Raw genomic sequence first — 25,780 nt, forward strand, 5'->3', positions numbered from 1 at the left:
TATGTTTTGCACATTACCATACGTCATGACCGGACAGGTCCCGCTCTCCAGTATGTCATTCCCGGGAATATCTCCCAGTACTGAGAACACCTCACAGCCATCTCCTCGGCCCGGCCGGCAGGATAACTACATGTACAGGGCAGCTTTATACGTTCTGTCAAACGTCACCTGTCTCACCGACTACGTGATAGGCCAAGTGTAATAACCAGGGCAATGAATATTCACTTCCCTCCTCCCCCTGCTAGCTGCACGTAGCAGACTACAACTCCCGGTATTCCTTGTAAAAGTGGGCGGCATTATCCTGAAACAACTACGCATGCGCGTCCCCCCTCCTCCGAGTCGTGGAGTTAGGTGATCCGGTGGAGATAAAATGGTAGGTGGGGGCTGGAGAGAGGTTGTGTGTGATGAGGGGGCATCAGTGGAGCCTTCTCAGGTTACGGAAGAGATTGTCGTGTGAAGGAAGGGGCTGCTGACGGTGACCAGGGGGAAGGTCACTGCTGGGGTAGTTAGCTTACACCCGGGGTGGGGGTGCTCTACATGTAAATACTGCTGGGTGCACTGCAACCGGATAGCTGGAGCATACCATTTACGTCCAGGGGGAGGTCACCTCGGTTAGCTCTCTCCCCGGTGCAGGAGCAGCCGCCACTCGTAGTGGGCGGACGTGACACTGCCACTGCCTGCCGCGGAGAGGAGAGGGGCGCTGACTACACACGTGTGTGAACTTGCTGGGAAGTTAGAGTGAGCGGCAGGGCTCTGACAGCAGGAGGTGGGGGGCTGCTGGTATTTTGGGAGCTGCCAGGCAGCGCTCTGCTTTCCCTTATTTGGGGCGGGTGTAGCAGTGACAGCACAGGCCGGGGACTCGGGGCACAAGCCGGCGCTCAGGTAGGGCTCCTGGATGTCAGGGCTGGGGCTGTTTGGTTTCTATTTGTGGCCAGTCATTCCTGCTATGGAGACCACACCTAATAATCTGCTGTACTTGTACATGACATCCAGGTCACCACAGTCCTTCTCACGTACAGCTGGCTGCTCTGTTGTCTCCTGGTATCAGCCTTTACAGGCTAGACGTGGTGAATTATCTATGCAAACCTCCATATGCCATCAGGTTAGAGAGTAAGGGCTACAGGTGCACTCTGTATATACTGGAGAGCAGCCGAATACATTAGTGAGCATATACTTTATTATTATTGTTTATATGGCACCATTAATTCCATGGTGCTTTACATTTGGGGGTTACATACAGTACACAGAATATACAGGTAGATATAATACTAACAATGACCGACTGGCACAGTGGGATAGAGGGCCCTGCACGCGAGGGCTTACAATCCATGAGGGAAGGGGGTACTTGCATAACACTAACATATTCCACATTGCTGTAGAGCAGGGGTAGGGAACGTACGGCTCTCCAGCTGTTGCAAAACTACAACTCCCAGCATGCATACTGGCTCTGCTGTTCTGGGAACTCCCATGGAAGTGAATGGAGCATGCTGGGAGTTGTAGTTTCACAGCAGCTGGAGAGCCAAAGGTTCCCTACCCCTGCTGTAGAGAGACTGTCCTAAGTAGGGAGTCACTATCTAAATTCCCTATCAGTAAGTCTTTGGAGTGAGGGAAGAAATTGACTCAAACATGGTGAGAACATACAAACTCCTTGGCTGGATTCAAACCCAAAACCCCAGTGCTGTGGTATTGCGTACCACTAGAAAGCTGACAGTTCGCTAAATTCAGTACAGAGTCAGCGTCTCTATCTCCCACTGACAGTTCATGTCTATGGAAGAATACTGTTGCAGGGGGCCTTCCTCAAAACACACTGAGCAGAAAGGCCAGTGTAGAGATATCGGTGCTCAAACTAATGGCACCGATATCTCCAGTACAAGAGTACACAACGGTAAAGCAGACTCTGACCTGAATGCAGTGCCCTGCCTTCTAGCAGTATGTAATGCCGCACATCTATGAGAATGTGAAAGGTCTTCTTTAATGGGAGTCTTCTACCTCCCCCCAAGTATATTCACCTGCTACTGTTGTATTATAAAGTACATTATAGCACTAAACAACATACCTCTATAATGTTACATGTTAGGTTTGCAGAAAAACAATTTATGCAGGTCTCATGCAAATGTTGCAGTTGGTACCCTGGGGGTGGGCCTTCAGCCTTAGGAACTCGGCTCAAGTAGTTTTGGATGGTGCAGGCAGAAGTGTCGAGTAGTGCTCCAGGGAGCTGAAGGCCCACCGCCAGTGCACCAAATGCCCCATTTTACTAAGATTTCAAAGTTTTTATCTAAATCTACAAAAGTGCCATATGTAACAGAGGTATGATGTTCATCACTGTAATGTGCTCTATAACTTGGCAGTTGGCTGAATATGCTTGAAGAAGGTGGTAGACTCCCTTTATTGATGAACTGTCCAGTAGGGTGGGTCACTGTTATGTGACCTGTGTGGGTATGATATTAGTTGGTTGAAAAGACCAGGGTTTAGGTGAGTGCTGCGGTCTCTTCACTAATACGCTGTATGCTAGTATACAAAATATAAATATGACCCTGAGCGTGGAGTTTAAGAGGAAATCTTAGTACCAGCTGCCCTTTTTGGATTATGGATCTGTGATGGAATTATGGCGAAAAATAGGTAGTCCTGGTTTTGATGGTCCATCAAACTGACAGCGAAGGAAAAAAAAAAAAAGCAGAGGAATAAGGCAGGACGGCGCTCACAGGTCCAATAGATTTTATTAATAAGGAGAATTGCACAACGCAAATAATCACAGCGTTTCGGGCTGGACGCCCTTTCTCAAGTGCGTATCTAATTAAAAACACACAAATCCATATATAAGGTAACATATAGAATCTATAACATATAAAATCACAAGCAGTTAAAATTGTAATGTCGCCAAACTCAGATATAACACTTCAAAGCTGATATACAACATAAAGATATATTAAAAAAAAAAAAAAAAAAAAAAAAATAGCACATTGGGAGCATATATAGCTTATCCATATACTCATTGTGTAACTGGCATCCTTAAAAATAGATATACAATGAGCTGGAAGCTCATATTGTTCACTATATACATAGATCTTTTATCCTAAACACCTTAGTAAATGAGCAGCCTTATTAGACATACTGAGAACTCTGATCTTTATAATAGAAGTCTCCAAGAGACAGGACAGCTTCTTACCTTGCAGGAAAAAGATCTGTAGATACCAAGGATCAGCTATTCTGTTTGGAGAGTGCTGTCTGATCTGTATATATGGTTCACAAGGTTCACTTCCTCCCGGTCGTCCAAGCACTTCCAGGGGAAGTGTGCGGTTCACCCTGGAATGCACGTGCGCACAAGGCGCTCACTCATACTTTGTGATCTTTGTCTTAGGGCAGTCATATAGTTTCACTAAGGATATCGTCAGTGTACTTATAGTCAGTCAGATGCACTAGTATATGTCTATTGACTATTTTGAAAAAAAAAAAAAGACTTGGTTAGCCACATTGTAAATAATGTGCTCTGGGTGGTCATGCGATGGTCATTTTTGACATTTGTGTGAATAAGGCATTACCTCAAGGGCCCATAGATTTTTTTTTTTTTCCAGCCAACAGCAGAATGGTTCTTATCATTTGCAGATCTGGGGTTTTCACAGTGTTACTTTCCAATGTTAAAAATGGTAAGGAAGCTTTCATGTGACCATCACATAAGTGGTGGGCGATCACTATAAAGTAAATGCGAATATTGATGCTAGAATTGCTGTTTCTCCGTTAAATAGCTTAGGTATGTGTACGAGGCTCTGCTGACAAGGGTACAGCAATGCTGAGTACAGTCTTTTTGCTGACATAATATTTTGTTTGTCTTCCTAGTTGCAGCAATATATGTGAGTCGATGGGAAACATGAATTGCTTATCATGCTGAGTTAGCCATTTCACAATGCACTATTACTGCTGCTTAATAAATAATATAGCTTACTATCAACTGTGTGGGCATAGAAGGAAAGAGAATAAAAAGTGCATTACAGAGCACATCACTGACTTTCTATAGTCATTAAACTGCTCTAAGGGGGCATTCACACGCAGTAAAGTGGCGCTGATTCTGGCACAATAACTTGCGGCAGAATCAGCGCTGAAAAAAAGACTCCCATTAACTTCAGTGGGTTCCGTTTTCCCACGCGGAACACATTGTAGTCAATGGGAGGCTTTTTAACCCATTGATTTCAATGTGTTCGCGTGGAAAACAGAACCCATTGAAGTTAATGGGAGACTTTTTTTTTTTTTTTCAGCTCTGATTCTGCCGCAAGTTATCGTGCCAGAATCAGCGCCACTTTACTCCGTGTGAATGCCCCCTAAGTTACTGTATACCATATTGTTATGATCAGTGAAGGGGGAGTCATCTTAAGCCGTGCATCCATCCAGTCAACCACAAACAAGAGCTCTGTACTATAGTACATAGGAATTCCCCATAAAGCATACCCACACCTAGAAACAACATTTGATTTTCTGACAGCATTGTTATTGTAAATAAATATTGTAATACACATTAATTAATGAATTTTGGCTCCTTTTTGTGAAATCCTGCCCTGAAATCCACTTCTTTCCCTTCTATACTTTTCCCTTGTCTCTCTCACTAGAGTACAGGCAGGAAAGCTAAGCCAATGAGGTCACTTTGAACAGTTATATCTCAACAATTATAGAACTAGAATTCTGCTTTTGGTGTCATTAAAGATGAAATTCACAGCCGGGATTGGCATATGTACAATGCATTTGAAAAGTATTCAGGCCCTTTCACATGTCCACATGTCACATTTTGGTATGTTGAATCCTTGTGCTAAATAAATATATATGGCCCATAATTCTGTACAGTACCGCGTACTACAAAGTGGAGACAGAATGTTAGAAATCCTTGCTAATTTGTTAAAAATGAAAATATAAAAATATTTCATTATGGTAAATAAATATTCAGACACTTTCTTCAATATTTAGTTGAAGCACCTTTGAGAACAATTAGGGCTAGTTCACACAGGGACATGCAGGAGGATTTTGACAGCGGAATCCATGTCATAATCCTTCTCCATACAATGTTAGTCTATGTAGACTGCTAGCTTTTTTTTTCTGCTAGCAGAGAAAAAGAAGCGACATGAGTAGAAGTGAATGGGAAGCGTTTTTTACCGCACAACGCATTTTTTTCGACCCGTTCTCTTAAAGGATGGGGAAACTGCCTGGAAGCGTTTTTTACAAAAAAAAAAAAAAACCCTCCACAAAAAGCGTACCAAGGTCAAAAACACGCTTCCTAATTTGGAAGCGTTTTTTTCCGGTGCCAAAATAAGCCACACGTTATTTACGTGTGAACTAAGCCTTACAGCATCCAATCTTCTTGGGTATGATGTTACAAAGTTTGCACATTCAAATTTGAGAGTTCTCTGCAGTTCCTCTTAAGCTTTGTCCGATTGGATGAGGACCGTCAGTGGACAGTCATTTTCAGGTTTCTGAAAAAAATTTTGATTGGTTTCAAGCCAGGTCTCTGGCTGGGCAACTCAAAGATATTCACAGAAGTTGTTCCTAAGCCACTCCTGTGTTGTGCTGGATATGTGCTTACGGACAATGACCTGGAAGGTAAACATTCGGCTCAGTCTGAGGTCCAGAGCACTGTGGATCAGGTTTTCATTGTGAATATCTCAAATTTGTTTCAAGCTATGATCCAGCGTGGCACCCCACAGCAAAAATCCATGGTGGCAGCACATCGCAGTTCTTCACACAGAGCTCGACAGAAAGTTTGCAGAGTTTTCCTCTGCACACTTTCTGCTTCAATTATACCTATGGAGAAACAGCCGATGTTTCTGCGCCAGTTTTGGAAATCGCGACTTGTCCACAGTGCAGTTTTTACCGCAAAATGGACATGGGATTTGCCCTGACTTTAAAGAGAAAAAAATCTTTTTTCTTTTTCTAGTTAACACGTCAGAATAGCCTTTAGGAAGACTATTCATCTCTTTCCTTTAGAAGTCGTCTCCGGCCCGCCGTTCTGTAGAAATACCGCTTTTTACCGGTATGCAAATGAGTTCTCTCGCAGCACTGGGGGCGGGCCTCAGCGCTCAAACAGCACTGAGGGCGTCCCCAATGCTGCTGGAGAACTCTCTCCAACGACGTCTCCATCTTCAACAGCAGCCGCATCTTCTTCCGGCTTGGGTCACACTCTGCTCTTGCACAGTACGCTCCTGTAGTTCTCCGTAGAAATACAGGAGCGTAATGCGCATGCGCGCAAGAGCAGAGTGTGACTCCAGCCGGTAGAAGATGCGGCTGCTGTTGAAGATGGAGACGTCGTTGGAGAGAGTTCTCTAGCAGCATTGGGGACGCCCCCAGTGCTGTTTGAGAGCTGGGGCCCGCCCCCAGTACTGCAAGAGAACTCATTTGCATACCGGTAAATAACGGTATTTCTACCGGCTATTCTGACGTGTTAGCTAGAAAAATAAAAATGTTTAATGGTAGAATCCCTGTAAAACACTGCGCTTTACACTACGTGGGGCCCTGGCCTCAATCAGCTTTACTTCAACCCTGACCAGTCTCCCTGACCAAACTGCTGACAATCTGCCCCATAGCTTTGATTCTGCCAATAACATTCTTCACTGCAGAGGTGGTTTTAATCTGGTTTCCTCCAGACATGATGCTTGGAAGTTCAAAAGTTTTAGTTTTATTAGAGCAGACAATCTTGTTTCTCACAGACTTGAGTCCTTTAGGTGTTTAAAGGGATGTTCCAAGTCCATTTTTTATTATACAATTGTGGTAAACAGCATGTATCTCCATGTCCCTCAGTTTCCAGTGGTGGCTGGATCATTCTTAATTTTACAATTCTGCCTGCTTGGCTGCAGCCGTCACCTGATGCAATCACAAGCCTCAGTGGCCACATTGTCACACATGGCATGTCAAAGCAGTCAGTGGCATTTGAGAACAGGACACCACTGAGGCATGTGATTGGCAGTAGTAGTACCCTTGCACAATGATGACATCAGCACAGGGGACCAGTATTCAGAAAAAGGGATCTGCTGCTGCAGGAAACCGAGGCACAGGGAGAGGTAAGCACTGTTTTTATAGCAGGAGCAGTATTAAATGAAACAAAAAAAAAAGCACAGACTAGTGGAGTACTGCAGAGTTGGTTGACCTCCTGGAAGTTTCTAGGATCAGTGACCATTGGGATTTTGATCACCTCTCTTACCAAGGCCCCTCTTCTCCAAGTCCTTAGTTTAGTTGAGTGACCATAGTAAAATGACCTTAACTGACTACAGGTGGTTTCCAACCAAGGTGTAGAAACATCTCAAAGATGATCAAGAGTTAAATTTCAAATGTCATAGGAAAGGGTCTGAATACTGATGTTCATATGAAATTTAAATTTGCAAAAATTTTCATTATGTGGTACTGAATGCAGATTGATGAGGTTTAGCTTTTGGTTTCAGTACAACTTAATGTGAAAAAGTGTAAGGATCTGAAGACTTTCTGAATGCATGGTATATGCAGCTGCTCCCAATCCCAAACTTTTATGTGATAATATCTATGAAAATAATGCAGATAAAACTGCAGGCTTAATGTTGGGAAAGATGAATTTCAACTGTCATCTGACACCAGAAGCACTGTCCTATGTTTTATAATGGCCTAGAAATAACAGTTCAAAATGACCACCCAGGCAGAAAGCAAAGAATTCCTAGTGGGCAGTGAGCGGATTTCACTGAAAGGAGCCACTATCCATTAATAAAGCATATTACAATATGTGACATTCATAAATATTGTCATCAGTTTTTCACATCATTAGAGGTTTGGATAGATGGTTCATAGTGGCCACCATCCCTCTGCTCATTTACATATAAAGCCATTATATTGGACAAACAAGCTTATATAGTGAAAGTTTCTGGATAAAGGGTACATCATTAGTCCCATAGGTATCAGCACAACTACTTTGTGTGCAATGTATTTACTGTAATATTTACCATTATACAGTAAAATTCCTTTAATCCCATTCTGGGTAGACTGACAGTAGCTGATACAATAGTATAGTTGTAGCCCTCCGAATAGCTTGCAGTATGTTTTCACACAGGGTTTTTTTGGTTTTTTTTTAACACTATTTTAATCCTACAAGCAAATGAATTGGGTTCCTACTGAACCTGCTACTAGTTCACAAAAATCAGTGTAGAGGTAGCATGAGATTGTGATGGTTTTCCACTATTTTGGACCTACCACCAGATGTTTCAGGTTCCTAATGAACCTGCTATGAGTTCCCGAAGATCAGTATAGAGGTAGCATGAGATTGTAGCGGGTTCAACCAGTATAATGTGTTCGACACCCTTCCTCCTTGTGCTTCCCTTTAATCAACATACATATCTGTCATTGGTGTATGGTCCCATCACTAACTCATTTGACCTTATCACAGTGTGTAGTGATAAGTTCTCTTTCAAGACTTTTTCGATTCCTGTCGTGTTAAATTTTCCTTTGTGGACCGATGCCTTCATTTTTCTCAATATTCAAATGAGCTCATTGCAGCAATGAGGTTGCTGTTGCTCCAAAGAGTTAAGCCTCCCAAATGATCAGCCCCCTCTTTTACCTCTGATGGTCTGCACAGCAGAACTCAGGACCAGGCCGGATTACGTATACACTACTTGCCTTGTCAGTCAGAGGAAGAGTTGAGGGCGCCATAGAGATGTGGAAGGCTTACTGCTTTGGAGCAACGACAACACCCTCAATGCTCCACAGAGCTAATATTACAAAAACAGCAATATCTCTGCAAGAGTCATCAATTCACAAGGGGAAAACACAGTTGGGTTAGGGTCACCTGAACCAGGCTTAGTTTGAAGTAACAAGTAATGGACAATAATGCAGCATCTTATGAGTCCCTGTGATGGCAGATTAAAAGAATTTTCCCATACTAACAGTATTATAATGGACGAAGTTTGTGTTCCTGTCTATAATTTTATTTAAGATGTTTTTTCCATTGGACAAGGTTGACTGTGTAGAGAGCCATGGGCCCTGCCCTTTAGATTAATAATGCCGTCAGTCTTAGAATGTTTTATAAAAGTCTGGTTTGTCTTTAATAGAGATATATAGATGCTGTCCTTTGAGTTTACAGATAAGACATTTTAAGCTCAGAAGAACAAGTTTTTGACGTATAATGCTGAAATGAAGCATGCGCACATGAAGAGACTAAAATCTTTATAATGAATAACATAAGTACCATGCTGAAACCACTTCTGCTGCTTCTTTTGCATCCCAAAGCATAAACTTAAGTCGTCTCAGAAGGACAAGGTGCGCCAGTTTATGGCATTTACCCAGGCTGGGGAAAGGACTGCAATATACTGTTTAACACAGAATGACTGGAAACTAGAACTGGCAACCGACAACTACTTCCAGAATACAGCCTTGTACTGCAAAGAGTCAATGAAAAGTACAGTAGACAAAAAGAAATTAGAACAGTTGTATAATCGCTACAAAGGTAAGGAGCACCACGTAATTGTCTATTTTATGCATAGCATTTATATATTGAAGGGTTTAAAGGGGTTGTCTAAGACTACATATTTGTGGCCATCTATAAGAGATCGGTGGGGGTCTGACACCCAGCATCGTTCAACTTAAATCTGCACAGTGTACAGACCCCAAAGCAGATTGCTCCATACACTGTGTAGAGGCTGTCCCGTGCTCTTGCAGCTTAGCTCTTCTCAATTTATTATCCTCACTGTGGTTGTGCAGTAAGGATCATAATATACTGTGATATTCTGGGGGCCAAAAATATTGCTGATCTATCCTTACGATAATATTAAACCAGTGGTCATCTGGCATAAGGAGATCAGCTGAACAAAGTGGCAGCGGTGCTCTGGTGAGCACTCTTATTGCTTCACAAGCCATGAGTCGTCACATGGCCCGTTTTCAGCTTAAGCCCTTCAATTGAATGGGGCTCAGCTGCAATTCCAAGCACAGCCACTGCACAATGTATGGCACTGTCCTAGGTAAGTAAGTCATTTAGCTGATTGGTTTGGGTGCTGGGTGTGAAACCCCTACTGATCTGATATTGACAACTTCCTCCTAAGGAAAACCCCTCTAATGATGAGTGGAGTACTGTAGTGTAACAGACTGCAGGGCTTTTTGCCAACTGATAAAATTCCCATTAAAATCAATGGTGGTGTTAAAAGGGTTGTAGAACATTAGACAAAAATATCTTTTTTATTGTTTAGAAACAGCACCACGCCTGTTTATATGTTATATTTGGTATTGCAACTCTTTTTCATTCAAGTGTGGTATGGTCTGTGGATTAAAAGCAGATCAGTCGTTATAAGTAATTACTGTAGAAATGTGTAACAGTGTAAATAAGAGCAGTTTTATATAATGCAGCATATTATATAATGTGCCACTGTTGTGGCTTATCCAAAAAGGAAAAGAGGTGTCCTGTATAACAGGTGGTAACAAGTATTGATGTCCCACCATGTAGTTTTTTGTCATACAATATCTTAGTGCTGTTTGATCTATTAAATGGGGAGATTTATCATGTGGAAATCTCCGTTTTGCTGGAGATTGTGTTGGTGCAGTTTGTGGCAAACTTATTAAATGTAGCACAATGAGGGAGATTTACTAAGCAGAAAGCCTGAAAATTCTGGCATAAGTTACGAAAAACTGTCTACAATGCTTTGTGTTACATTTATCAAGTGTTTGACAATTTTACGATTTGTATGAAAAGGGGGCGTGTCCAGAACTAAACCAACTAAAGCTAAGTTCACATGGGGTTTTTTGGACCTGCAGTGCACTGGCATCCAGTCGCGCACTCCACTCCGGATTAGGCCCAATGAATGGGCCTAATCAGGAGGAGGGAGTGTCTTCAGGCCAAATCTCGAGGCGAAACAGCCTGAAGAATGAGCATCTCACTTCTATTTCTGGGAGCCGGTTTGCTCCCGTTGGTCAAGATGTTGAGGCCATATCCTGACCAAAAAACCCCGTGTGAACTTACCCTAATAGGAGGTGTAACGTTAGACTAGACAATCTAATAATTCAACAGATTTATCATCAAGCATTGCCATTATAATAAGTCTAGCACATATTACAACCATCATGTTTTACTTGGCACAGGCTAGGTTTTAGACGGTATTCGTAAATCTGCCCCACAGTTTGATACATTTTGCACATCTATATACTTATGTCCTGAGATTTTACTCCATTTTTCGCTCCGCACACTCACTGAAATAAGACAATTTGTGTGACTTTAAAAAATTTCAGTTTATGAATCTGCAATTCAGACAGCTAGCCCGGCTAACCACACCCACCTACCTGAAAAACTGAAAAAGTCACAAACGTTTTGTACAGAAGAGTTCAAAACTGTATGAATTTCATAACCAGAGCATAAAGATACGATTCGTCACTATGTACCGTTACACATGAGACATACAAGCTTTGGGTTACTCACTAGCAGTGATGTACAGTACTAGCACAGGGGATGTACTTTTACCAAATCTCTTCCACTTACGTTAGGTTCACACCTGCGTTCGGGTCTCCATTCTGTGGTTTCCATCTTCTGCATGCAAGAAAACGGAAACCACAGACCGGGTCCGGCCGTAAGTGGCGGTGCGCGTTTTATGCTCTCCGCCGCAAAACCGTTTTTTTTAAAACCGGACACAGAGTACTGCATGTTCGACTCTGTGTCCAGATTTAAAAAAACGCTCACAGCCGGACAGCTTTCAAACCCATTCAAATGAATGGGGGAGAAAGAGTCCTGCAGCTTTCCGTCTCCTGCCTCTGTTTTGTGCAGGAAACGGAAACCTGCAGAACGGAGACCGGGCGCAGATGTGAACGAGCCCTTACTGTGAAGACTAAAACCTGCAGCACAAACTGACCTGCACTGCGCTGTCCTGAACCGCAGAAAAAAAGAAAACCAATCCGACCCTTTTCTGGCTTTTTTGGTGACAGTGGCTTTCATTGAGTGCCTGCTGCTCAGTATCTGTCTAGGTTAATTTGTAACTAATCTATTGCTTCTTATCCTCAATTCCAGATCCTCAAGATGAAAATAAAATAGGTATAGACGGAATCCAATTGTTTTGCGATGACTTACATTTGGATCCAGCAAGTACCAGTGTGTTGGTCATTGCATGGAAGTTCAGAGCTGCTACACAATGTGAATTTAGTAAAAAAGAATTCATAGATGGCATGACAGAACTTGGGTATGTATTGTATATTATACTGATATATGTCATAAAATATATGTGTTGCATCCCTTCAACCTATCACCAGTAATGAAACCCTAACATAAAATGGGTTGTAAACAAGGACTAAGTGGGTTTCCTGGCTTCTAGTTAGTAATCATTCTAGACTGAAAACCTACTAATGGAGTGACTCAGTTGAGGAAACTGTATGAGCAGAGCATCACTCCTAGTATCCTTCTGTATGGGTGTTGTACACATTATCTCTCACAGACATATGTACTGTGCGCCCATGTTGGGAGATTAATGTATACGCTCTAAAGCGCAGTCATCATCTTAGCAGAGACGTATTTGTGTACTTGTAACTTAGGGGACGGTAGTATATTTGCAACCTATGCTGTTTTTTTGTGGGTCAACCATTATGAGAGTTAAAAAGATTGTAACTTGAGACCAAACCTCTATTGAAAATTAGAAATTTGTATAGAAGCCATTAAATTGTAAATTAAAAATTAAGAAAAATAAGGATTCAAAGTCTGTTGATCTGTCTGAGTAATGCATTGAGACAGTGATCCAATATGGCTTTTGTGCAATACTGGGATGGACACTGGCAGCAATGATGTACTGCACATGCTGTATCCCAGTATCACACTGCACGTGTCAATAGGAGATGGTTGACACAGATCTCCACATTAATGAAAAATATATACCCGTGTGTCTGCACTTCCTCCCATAGTTGTTGTAATGAATGTAAATATGGGGGCATCCACAAAGAAATAGTACAAAAAGATGGATGCAACAGCACAAAAGAACATTTACATTTTCTTTTATTGTTACAAAGTGGAAAAAAAAAGTGGTGACGCGTTTCAGAGCTATGGCACCTTCAGATCAAACTGACTCAAGGAGGAAGACGGAGCCATAGCTCTGAAACACCTCACAGGTAATGACGTCATTAGCCTTTCAGTGGGGCTGCTGATTGGCCTCAGCGACCATGTGACCCCCTGAGGCCAATTGGCATCTTCAGCATTAGGCATCTGAGCTGCCACAGCCGGCGAACAGTTAATATTGCTGGGAGGACACCGGAGCACCTGGACAGGTGAATATTTTTTTTCCCCACTTTCTCCAGCCTTTTTTTAAAACTTTTTTTTTTTTTGTTCCCAGACAACCCCTTTAAGGTTCCACACATGGTTGCGTGCCTTTTTGTCATTTTTTGTTTTTCAGCATCATTTCTGCACACGTCTGCAATGGAACCTTCAGTTGGGAGGGGTTTAAATGAAAGCTTGAGCACTGAGCTGCTCTGGTTCCCCCACTGGGCACTTTTTTCCAGGCTTACAAAGATATATTTTGCAAAACTGTCTAATTTTATTCATTTATTTGTGTATTTTGATGGGCATAATGGGATTGACAGACACCCTTTAAAGAAAAATAAGTTGTGTATTAGAAACTTTTAGATCACTTTCTATATTGAGGACAGTAGTTTTATTCTCATACAGTACATGCAGTGTACCAAAAAATTAAAAGGGAGCTACCATCACTTCATGGCAGTAGCAGTAGCATCTAGCACTATGCTGGAAGTCGCTTCTAGACAATAGTTCATACAGTACCACAATATTTACATCTGCGCCGGGAAGTCCGTTCTTCTGTCTGTCGAAGATTAGAAAAACGGACAATAACAGATCCTGAAAGTAGCAGACGCAAATAGAATACAATGGACCCCCATTTACTATAAGGGGTTATTAGGTGTTTTATAACTGAAATCTCCAGGCAAAAAAAATCTGGCTTGCAGCAATTATTTGTGATATTTGACAGCTCTGCGCCAGATGGACGCCTGATGTAGATGTGAGCATAGCCTAACATGACCATCTCTGTATATTTAGGTCCTTGTTTAGTAGAGCTTCATTCAATGTTTGCAAGTTGTGCATGTGGAAGAAGGTCTCTCTGCTGCATCTCAATACATGGAAGAAATTAAGCAGGATTCCTTGCAATTGATAGATTTGTTGAACACTTTGCTTAGACACTGGCGAGATCATCATTGTACAGAAAACAGCAGTTATGTGTATAAGAACCCTACTGAGCCTTATTTTATTGCCAAAATTGACAAGTAGAGGTTGGAGTCAATTGTAGGTTTATTATTCAAGGCCAGAATGAGACTTGAATTTATTTTTTTTTACTTGTTCTTCATTTGTAGGTGTGACAGTACCGACAAACTAAGAGCCCAGCTCCCGAGGCTAGAACAAGAGCTCAAAGACCCTCTCAAATTTAAAGACTTCTATCAGTTTACATTTAACTTTGCAAAAAATCCTGGACAAAAAGGGCTTGGTCGGTATTTAAGAATTTGTACTTTGAATTTGTATTGGCTGAATGATTTTCTGTATCTCTAGCACTAACATCAGATAGGTGGGAAGTAGTGAGTTAAAAATTATTGGTGCAAAAGATGATTAGTCCTGATCTGTGAGGGTGCTTCCACATAATGTACCAGCACCACACCCGTGGACAGTGCTTTTACTTATGTGAGAGCTCAATCTGTTTATCAGCTTTTCCTCATTATGGGTTAATGCAGTTTTGCAGGTTACCACATAGCCAATAATAAGAGAAAACAGACTTATCATTCAGTGCTTTCACCTACTTAAGTGTTGTAACAACTACTGTTAAACCGAAACAATCCCAATACTAGATGCTAAAAACAAAGATACCAAACAACTAATCAATATACCATATATACTCCAGTATAAGCCGAGTTTTTCAGCACAGTTTTTGTGCTGAAAAAGTCCGCTTTGGCTTATATTTGAGTCATTACGGTAATACCGTAGTTACAGACCTGGCATACAGACACGGGGGCGGGTGCCGGGCCGCAGCATCGCCACGCTCCTGGCAGAAGTACTGGGGCCTTCTAGCAGAAGTACCGTAAGTACTTCTGTAGTTTGAAATGAACAGCATTACCATGGCGATGCTGCGAGCCCGGCACCGCCCCAGTGTCTGTATGCCGGGTCTGTAACTACAGTAGCTGTAGTCTGTAGTGGTCTGTAGAGCGGTTGCCATTAGAATCGGCACCTCCACTGTAACTCTTACAGTGGTAATGCCGGAATTCCTGAGCACAGGAGTTACAGTGGAGATGCCCTCCGCTGTGGGGAAGTGGCAGTTGGCGCCATGCCCCTGGAGAGAGGAGGGAGCGGGCGCGACCGGTCTCTCAAATGCGGCACTGAGGGAGATCCCCGGCCACCGGAGCTGAAGGGGGGTTCCCCAGCCGCCGGCAGGAGCGTGACCCTTCAGGTCCGGGGGCCGAGGTTCTCCTTCAGGGCCGTCCCTCAGTGTTCCTGCCAGGGATTCCCCTCAGAGCTCCTGTAAAGGCTCCCCGGCTGCAGTGCTTTTCTTTTGCAGGCTGCTCTATGCAGCCTACAAAATAAATGACGATTTTTGCAATGTATTACAATGCATTAGCATTGTAATGCATTGCATTAGTGATCAGACCCCCTGGAGTTCAAGACCCCCTAGGGGGTCTAATAAATGAAAAATAAATAAAGTATAAAAAATTCAAAACACCCCCCCTCCCTTTCCCTAGAACACATATAAAACTAATAATGTGAAACACATGCACGTTAGGTATCCCTGTGTCCGAAAACGCCCGCTCTACAAATCTATAAAAATATTCTTCCTGCACGGTAAACGCTGTAGCGGGAAAACAAAAGTTGTCTAACTGCCCCTTCGCTGAGACTGGGTTCTTTCCCCCCCACACACTTGTAATTCAGTCTGACTTAGCCAGGCTTAATATAGGGTATCTGCAGTGCTCCTGTTCCGGCGGGAAGGGGTTAATTGGAGCACTGCAGATACCCTATATTCAGCCAGGCTGAATTCCAAGTGGAGGAAAAAACCCAGTCCTCAAGCTCAGGGAAGGGGCAGACAGACAATCAAAACACCCCCTCCCCTTTCCCAGCACCCAGCATCTACTGCACCCAAAAACTCCGACCATTTTTATTTTTGAAATTTTCCAGTAGCTGTTGCATTCCCCCCCGGCTTATATTCGAGTCAATAAGTTTTCCCAGTTTTTTGTGGTAAAATTAGGGGCCTCGGCTTATACTCGGGTTGGCTTATACTCGAGTATATACGGTACTCCAACCCAGTATCAATGTTAGAATCATGAATAATGCAAAAACATGTGTATCAAAAATAATTTATTAACATAATTATTAAAGGGAAGACAAGAAATTTAAAAACAACACATATTACAAGAGAGTGGAGGTCTCACAAACACTTGCTCACCAACTGTGACCTCCACTCTGAGCCCCGACGAAGCAGGGGTGCGCAACGTACGTCAGGGCTTAGAGTGGAGGTCGCAGTTGGTGAGCAAATGTTTGTGTATAATCTCATGCTTATTTATGGCATATTTATATTGATTGCTTTGCATAGTCACTCTGCTGAACTTTTCTTGTAGGGCCAATAACCTGTGATAGGAACAATGTTCTATTGTTGCAGTCCGTATTTTTATTAGTATAATTTGGATACAGTAAACCATTTATATATAGCACTATCTTCTTTAATATATATAGACATAGACTGCATTTGAACTTGAGTCCCTCATCACAGTCTGCTATATTTCATTTGTATGTCCATCAGCATGAGATAGGAATAAAGCTTTATTGTTGCAGTCCATATTTGGACTAGCACACTTTGGGTACAACCCTTTACTTTCCATCTCAATATATTGAGCTTAATTCCTTGACTACAGTCAATATATATTTTTGGATTCATGTGATCTATGTCTATGCTATATTGGCTTAACCTTTCCACTGAGACCTCCAGTCTCTTGCAATGTGTGTTTTTAATGTTTTTAAATGTCTTGTCTTCCCTCTTTAACCACTTCCGGACCGCTCATAGACTATAAACCTCCGGGAAGTGGTTGCCTAATTCTGACAGGACGTACCGGTACGTCCAATCAGAACACAGCAGCTGCACAGAGATCGTGCAGCTGCTTTCACTGGGAGCCGGCTGTAACTTCAGCCGGAGCTCCCAGAGAGATGGCAGGGAAGGTTTATTCCCTTCCCTGCCTTCTCGATCACTGTGTATACAGCGCTCAATGAGCCCTGTAAACAAGGCTGTGGGCGCCGCCATGATGCGGCCGCCCTCTGACCCAGCGGTCATGTGATCTGCCGGGCTTAGTGTCTTACAAGAGTTGCTGGGTCCTACAGGACCCAGATCAGCTCTGGATACTGTGTATACAGCATGCGGGAGGCTGGATTCCTCCTGCAACTGAGGCTAAATGTAGCAGCTTCAGTTATAGGGGAAATCAGCCTCCCTAACATAAAAAAGTGATCAGATGTCCCCAAAGGTCTCTTATCACCTTATGGGGACACAATCTGAAAAAAAAAAAAAAAAATATATATATATATATATATATATATATATATATTAAAGTAAAAAAGAAAAGAATTTAAAAAAAATAAATAAAATAATACGTTAATAAAACGCTGTTATTAAAGGTTATAGCCCCACCCCTGACATCACCATACAAAATAAAAATTACCATAACGGAGAGAAAAAACTATTTTAGAAAGTCTTTCAGTAGCACTTTGTGTTATTAAATTACAAAAAAAAAAAATTGAAAACCAGACACAATTTCCCTCATATTATTATATTTTCCTGGATATAAAAAAAAATTAAAACACATTCGAAAATAAAAACAACATAAAAATAAAGCCCTATGTGTCCCCAAAAAAAGACGTAAAAATTAGTTGAATGAGACATACGAGAAAAATGTTACAGCACTCAAAACCGCACATACAAAAAAAACAAAAATGTGTCTTGTCCTGGACCACAAATTGGCCTGGTACTGAAGTGGTTAATAATTATGTTAATAAATTATTTTTGATACACTCCTGCTTTTACATTATTCATGATTCTGACATTGATACTGGGTTGGAGTATATTAAGTGTTGTAACACCCTGAGAATCTGCTTCATCATTCGCACCTCATGTCCTTCATGCCTTTATATTGAGAATGGTAGTGTTTACTATGATAAAGGAAAGAAAAAATATATGTGACAATGACAATACATAGATGCATTTCCATGGTAAAATACACTTCAACTTAAACTTACTAAAACCCTCCCCAAAAAAAGTCATTTTTTTTATTGCAGATTTTGAATTTGTCTCAAGTAGATATTGCTGGCCCATTACTATGGTAACTTATATGCATTTTAACCCTTTAGCAATCTAATGCATTTTAACCTTAAACCGATAACCTTTTATCTTTCTCTGCATTCCCGCTTTAAATGTTATTTCAGTGTAGCTTTGCAAGACCTTATATTTGTAGGCGCATATGAGTTTTTCATAATTTTTTTTTTTTATTTTATTTTATTTATTCGTTTTTGAGAGGTGAGATGAACAGACAATATGAATTCTGGCATCTGAATTTTAAGGATTATGGCTTAAAATAAATAAAGATTATATTTCAGATATGTCAATACCAATTGTGGGGGGAGGTTTCATTAACAAGGGGAAAAAATTGTCTTTTTTACTATTTTTCTGTAAAACCACTTAGATGCTGCGGTCAGCATTGACATCAGCATCTAATGGATTAAATGGCAAGTATGCTTTCTGAATGATAGTGCTCAGGGAGACCCTTTCCCATTATCAGTTGCACATGTTCCCCTGGATTGAAAGCTGAGGGTATTTGCAGCTCCACTTCATATTCATATAGTGATATAATGGAATCTGCTGGGGTTACTTGGCCTTAAAACAAGACCAAAGTCGCAGCTCTAGTCTCTGCTCTACCACGTCCCTCAATGATATTGAACTGCCAGCACTATGTTAAGGTATGTTCACACAGAGTTTTTTGCAGGCTGATTTTGAGGCTGAATCCTTCTAAAAAAAAAAAACGCCTCCCATTCGCTTCAATGGGAGTCACTAGCAGTTTTTTTTTTACTCTAGCTGAAAAAATCAAATTAAAAAAAAAAAAGACATGATCTATCTTCAGGCAGATTCCATCTTGAAAAAAACATGGAATTCAGTGGGAGGCAGCAAGTATTTTTTTAAAGGGAAGTTTTAAGGTCCATACAGTGTGCTGGAGCAAAAAAAAAAAAACTTGTCAAAAAATGCAACAAAAAACGCATCATGTAAAAAAAAAAGTGTCAAAAAAGTTTCCTAATACCTGAAGCTGATATTTTTAGCCTGCAAAAAAACTTTGTGAACATACCCTTGCCATATCCTTGCAGAGCACATTACAATGATAAAGAACATGGTATTGTTATGTGTGTCACTTTTGTAGATTTGGACAAAACAATGTTGAAGCTTTATGCAAATGTGGCAATTGGTGCACTGGGGGGGCGGGCCTTTAGTTCCCTGGAGCACTGTTTTTGCAACTTAGACCTCCCACTGTTCTGACATCACCAATCCTGCAGTGCTTCCAGGGCTGATGTCATGTGAGCAGCGTGGCTCCCAGCATGTAAACATTACCGGGAGCTGTGCTGCCCAAATCCACAGATCTAATATTGGCTTGCCAATACTTTACCACTACCAAGAGTAAAAAATGAACTTGCGCAACCAAAGTCATTGCACAGCCGTATACTAATCCTTTTATCCCTGTCGGATCATGTTACAGGCATCATAGAGTAGCTGATAACTTACTTGTTTCCTTTATAACATGCTTTCATTAACCTATCTGTATAAATATATCTATATCTGCACCCTCTAACTACATTCTCATTTATTGGTGTGTTTTCAGATTTGGATATGGCAATTGCATACTGGAATTTAGTATTGTCAGGAAGGTTCAAATTTTTAGAACTATGGAATAAGTTTTTGTTGGTAAGTATCGCTGATCTTCACAAAGCCAGTAAGAAGTATATTTTATGGTTTCAATGATACAATATTACACACCTTAGAAAGATAAGCTGACCTAAATCTAGCTATATACATAAGATATTTACATGACCATTGTCTGATCCAGGTACATATCATGAGTTGTGCTGAAAGCCTGATATGAGACATGAGATTCATAGCAGATGCTACTAAAATAAGCAGGATCTACCTGTATATAATGTGCAGAAATATTTATATATCTTGTTCATAGGCAGCTGTAGATAAAATGTCTTCAGTAGCCCATATACATTAGATTTGTAGCTGCCAAACTCGCCAATTTCGACCTGCCTGGCTGGCCATCTGATACGTATGATGGCCTCTCAGCTATACAATCCTTTGGTTCTCAGGAGGTAAGCTGCTGCAGGGGGAGTCTGTCAGTGGGTTTCTCTCTGCTCTTTGCTTGGCTGAGCATGCGTGTATTGTCAATAGGAAGTTGAAGTAAGACACCACCTCTTGCAACGGATTATCTTCATTTAGAACAAAGGCTTTCAGTGTACTCCATTTTCTCTGACCTAAGACACTCCTCATTCACAACATCTTTCATTAGGGGTAAGCTGAGACCCTGGAATATGTGGTTCAACCAATGTGAACATAAACATTAGAGGAACATTGCATTCAGATGCTGCAACTTTGAAATAGCGGAATTTTACAGTAATACAAATAATATTACTATTTATTATGGAGCTGCCGTTTAATGTTCTATCTTGATATTGACACAGGTGATCACAGGTTATGTGATCACCAGACAAGAAAAGCACTGGAATCCAGAGCGAGGGTCAGACGTGCCTTATGAAAGGAAAGTGACTTGATAGCAGCAATGGTGCGGACGCAACCAGTTAGAGTCAGGGACACAAAACTGTAGCAAACAGGTTTATTTAAAAAAAAAACAAAAAAAAACCCAGCAAAATAAATAAACCTTCATGTCAGGCACAAAAATGAGCAGAATAAAATACAGCCTTAATTTCAGGCAAAACAAGTGTGAAACAAAATCCTGCTCATTTGAGCACTAACTAAACAATAAATACTAACTGTACATGGGGCTTACTACCGGCCACAAGCATCAACCAAAAAGAGCACAATACCAACTCAGTGTCAGAACAGACCCAGGCACTTCCTTTTGCTCCCAAGATCTGCCCTGAAGTGCAGGCTCTGGAGCCTTTTATGGCCCAGTAACAAGCCTATGACCCACACCTGAGGCCTACTTACGACCTGCACTGGACAACACATACGTTAGAAACCTGGAAGAGATATACTGTGACTCCAGCACTCTGCCTGTCATCTTCTCACGCTTATTAACATGTTTGAAATCTTCATGTGTTAATAGTCAGAATACCTCTAAGCTTAAAAAGATTTTCACGTAATCAAAACTTTTCACTTGTGTAATCGATGGGGATTCCAGCAGTTGGGACAAGAAAGGGGGTCCTGTATCCCACTATTTAAATGGAGACCTGGTTGAGAAGGCGCACTGAAGCTCCATTTTAAGTGTATGGAACAACTGGGTATAGCTTCATTCGGCTTTCTCCATTAGGCCCATAGATTTAAAAAGTAGTACACAGGGCCAGCCGTTACTCCAGCTTAAAAAAGATACTGGACCAGTGACAAGAGAACCAGCAGTATTAGACCCCATAAAACAGCAGGGCACTATTCACTTATCACATAGTCTAAAGCAGGGGTGCTCACACTTTTTCAGCATGCGAGCTACTTATAAAATGACCAAGTCAAAAGATCTACTACCCACTTCTTGTGGGCGGGGCCTGGGCCGCAGCATTGTCAGATTGACATCAGATCCCGGAGAGGTAAGTAACATTCTTTATTATGTTCTCTCACCTCCCCTGGGGCTCCGATTATTATACACGGGGGGGTGTCTGAAAAGACCCCCGAATATCATAATAGCGGTAGTGGGATCGCGGCCTGGCCTATTCACTACCGCCCGCCGCGGCCTATAGTACCAACAGCAGCCTTACAGTTTTACAATATAATCTAACTTATTCAGTTATCATCTTTGCAGTTCTCAATTCTGGATATTTATGATTTCTATTCCAATCTTTTAGGAGCACCATAAGAGATCAATCCCAAAAGACACATGGAACCTTCTATTGGATTTTGGTAATATGATTGCAGATGACATGTCGAACTATGATGAAGAAGGTATTGACTGTAATGTGTTTAATATTACATATTGAATTCCTATGTGCCTCTGTTTTGTGCAGGAAACGGAAACCTGCAGAACGGAGTCCCAGGCGCAGATGTGAACGAGCCTTTATGTGTTATTGTTTTGACCTGTAGGTTATGTTCACATGTATTTTGGAGCTGATTTAAAGAGGATCTTTCACCTCTTGCGGCACATGCGGTTTTATACACTACAAGAAAGCCAACAGAGCACAGTGCACTATTGGCTTTCCCGTTCTGTGCCCCCAGTGAAGAGTTATCGGTGCCCGTACCATGGCTCTTCACTATCAGGAGGGTGTTTCTGACATGTCAGTCAGGAAAGCCCTTCTTCATAATAGCGTCAATTGTGCTGTACTGTGAGAGGGGGCGTTGCTTACCACCCAGCGATGACGCTGAGCAGTGAGGAACGTCCCCCCCTTTCTAGCGTTATATAAAACCACTTGTGCCCCAAATGGTGAAAGGTCCTCTTTAAAAGACATCTTGGATCTGCCTTTCTTTCATTTCAATGGGAGGCAGCTAGCAGAAGAAAGAATGTGTATTCCGTCTGAAACTCCCATAGAAATGAATGGGATCTTGTGCCCATCCATAGCAGGCAAGATATATTTTGGCACGTAAGCTTTATGAACTTGGCAGCAGAATTGTAGAAATTTCTAGTTCTATTCATCAGAATGGGGCTTGCAGAAAATGTCTGCAACAAATCTGTATGGAAATGTAACCTTACTTGGCTATATTATGGTTCTTGTTTTGTTACAAACAGGGAGTGGTGTCCTCAAAGAGGAAAGTATGACATTTCATCCTAATTGTGACTATGTAAAGAGCTTTTCACTTTAATGAAAATAAAACCTCATGTTATTAGAGCGCTTCATCGGTTCAATGCGGTTTTGTGGCACATGACATACACACAATGCACAGTATTAAAATCCTGGAAGACTAAAAATGAAGAACATCTATTTTTATTGAATATTAAATGCACATATGTAACCTACAATGCTGTACACCAGTATAACATGCGAATAATTGTTTTCTCTTTTAGGAGCATGGCCCGTTCTTATAGATGATTTTGTGGAGTATGCAAGACCATTAGTGACAAGTGGAAAACGCAAACCTCTTTAACTATAGACTTAAAAAGAACTAGTGATGCTTTTTTGCCATTTCATTAGATAATGAAGACTGTTTTTGGCCAATAACTGAGCGGCAGAGTCATCTGGACACATGGACATGGAAAATGCTACTGTCTGAATTCTGCCTTAGAACATCGCGGTGGACAGCTCTTGAGCAAGAGATGAAATGGATGAACTTGCTGGCAGTGGGAGCACTGGCTGTTTGTAGGATGCTGGCTTCATATCTTATATTGGTTGTATCATATAGGATGTAGATATTGCATGATTTTATACTTTGGATCTATTGAAATAGAGGCCATTTTATTAAAGAAAATCTGAGGAAAAAGAAATTTAAAAGCATGCCATTCAGTTTATGAGCCAGAATAAACACCAGCAGTTACCGAACAGCTGTATTATATTGTATCTATATCAAAAGCAGTATTTGTGTTATAAATTAAATCTTTAATGGAACCTTACATGGCATCTTGTATCTTATTATGAACCTTCTAGAAATGAATGGGCTTGAGGACTGGTTCTTGTGAATGCAGACTCTCATACCTTCAACTTGATATAAAAGAAGCTGTTTAAAGGACTGTTCATATTACATTCATCTCTGACCTATGGGACGGTTTCCTGACGTATACCTATGACTACAAAAGGCATACAGCACCATAGACTATATTCCCCTAGGGACACATTGTAAAATAACATATCGCAAAGACAGCCTGACCTAGGGATATGTTCAGCTTTCCTGGCACATAATTCTGGATGCACTTCACAAATGTGAACAGGCCCTCATAGGAATTGCTCTCTTTTACAAGTATAAATCAGCTATGGCTACTGATTTTTATTCACACATGTGAACGGTTACTTTGTGAGTGCCATAGTAAACAGAATTGTTTCTACGCAGAGGAATAAAGAGATTTTTCTACAGTTTCCTTCCATCTAACCCAAGGATGTGCACCACCCATCAGGTGAGCATGCATGTTTTCTGCAGTAAGGAGAGGCCAATAATCTTCTGCCAGACACATGAATCCAGTTTTAGGTTGGGGCCCCACATTACATTAAAAAATGCAATGTGGAAATGCTGCTACTTCAAAAACACTCATCGCAGCATGTCAATTACACCTAAGGAAACACCAGCATTTTCTGGATTACTATAATAAGAGACAGAATATCCACAGAGGACAACGGTCTTTTCTGCAGTGTATTTTTGTAGTGATTCGCTGTGTCGGGGCCTTAGCCTTAGTGTATAAGCCTCACAAGTAACTAGGTGGGAATCTCTGCTACTAGGAAAACTAGGTTTTCAATATCCTACTATATCAAGAATGCTTTACCATAGCGTCAGTATGTTACTATCTTAGGGGTCAGTTCACACAGAATTTTTTGGCAAGGATTTTGACGCTGAATCTGCCTCAAAATCAGCGTCCATAAAAAGCCTCCCAATAGAACTCTATTGGGAGGCTTTTTTTGGAGGCTGATTTTGAGGCGGATTCAGCGTCAAAATTGAAGCCAAAAAACTGTGTGTGCACTGACCCTAGAGGTGAAGCAGTGTACATTAAGGTGTAAAATTATGTCATCTACACAATCTAAGACTAGGTTCATATCTGTGCCGGTCTCCGCCTGGGGATTCCATTCACCATTCCACTTTAAAAATGCAGACAGAAAAGTCCAGCAAGCAGCGCTTCTTTCCCTGCATTTTCTGCCCCTTTTGGGTGGAAACCCAGCGGATCCCATTATAGTGGGGGCCGCGGGTTTCTGAAGGTAACCATTTTTTAAGTGGATTAGGTTTCCGGTCAGGAGGTCCCATAGCAGACCCCCCGAATGGAAACCCAAACGTAGGTGTGAACCAGGCATAAACAAAACTGCCAGCTCCTTAGATGTTTGCATTGTGTTTTTGTTTCTTGCTATAAAAATCAATGGTTAACAGACCATAATAAAGAGGCCAGTAGTAAAATATGGCACAGCTTTTGTTTACTGGACACAACAATGGCCCTCTAAGGGCTTATTTACATGACAGTGAAAAAACAGACATCCATCATCCATTTTGTAACGTTCGTCAGAGACGTTTTTAGAACACATTGGTGTCAATGTGTCTGTACACTTGAAATTCATCTTTTTTTTTTTCACTGACCATTAAAAATGAATGTAAAATCGATTGCACTCGACCATCAAAAACGGACATTAAAAAACATTATTGTGTATATAAGGCCTTATAGAACAGAATCCAGACTGATTCTGCTTTTCTCTTTATATCACATTGAAAGCAGTAGCTAAAAAAAAGCCTCCCATTGATTTCAATGGGTAGTGCGTGTAAACCGGCGCCCATTGAAGTCAATGGGATCTGTTTCACGCCGCTCACTCTGAAGTAGCTTACGGGTCAGAATGAGCGGAACGTAAACTCTGTGTGAAGGCAGCCTATATGTAGATATTTCCTTCTTTTTTTGATTCAGTTACAAGTCCACTTATGTACCCCACAAACGGAAACCCAATTCTGCAGACTCCATAGACTATAATGGGGTCTGCCGGGTTACCACG

The 25,780-nt window shown here is 41.4% G+C and overlaps 1 protein-coding gene across 5 annotated transcripts; it reads left to right on the forward strand.

Annotated features, from left to right (window-relative positions):
- The first annotated feature begins 262 nt into the window (after positions 1-262).
- On the forward strand, positions 263-23,718 carry DCUN1D2 (defective in cullin neddylation 1 domain containing 2). Of its 5 annotated transcripts, none has more exons than XM_075265266.1 (7): positions 263-373; positions 9,220-9,436; positions 11,975-12,143; positions 14,308-14,438; positions 19,837-19,919; positions 22,025-22,121; positions 23,176-23,718. In XM_075265266.1, exons 1-7 carry the CDS (start codon positions 371-373, stop codon positions 23,253-23,255), a joined length of 780 nt encoding a protein of 259 aa, XP_075121367.1. In that variant the 5' UTR covers positions 263-370; the 3' UTR covers positions 23,256-23,718. The 5 variants fall into 5 exon arrangements, with proteins under 5 accessions (XP_075121367.1, XP_075121369.1, XP_075121370.1 ...); XM_075265268.1 differs by having other exon boundaries at positions 293-373; positions 9,074-9,436; XM_075265269.1 differs by lacking the exon at positions 263-373 and adding an exon at positions 559-712.
- Positions 23,719-25,780: the final 2,062 nt, after the last annotated feature.

This window comes from Leptodactylus fuscus, chromosome 2, assembly GCF_031893055.1.
Source record: "Leptodactylus fuscus isolate aLepFus1 chromosome 2, aLepFus1.hap2, whole genome shotgun sequence".
In the NCBI taxonomy this organism is placed as follows: domain Eukaryota; kingdom Metazoa; phylum Chordata; class Amphibia; order Anura; family Leptodactylidae; genus Leptodactylus; species Leptodactylus fuscus.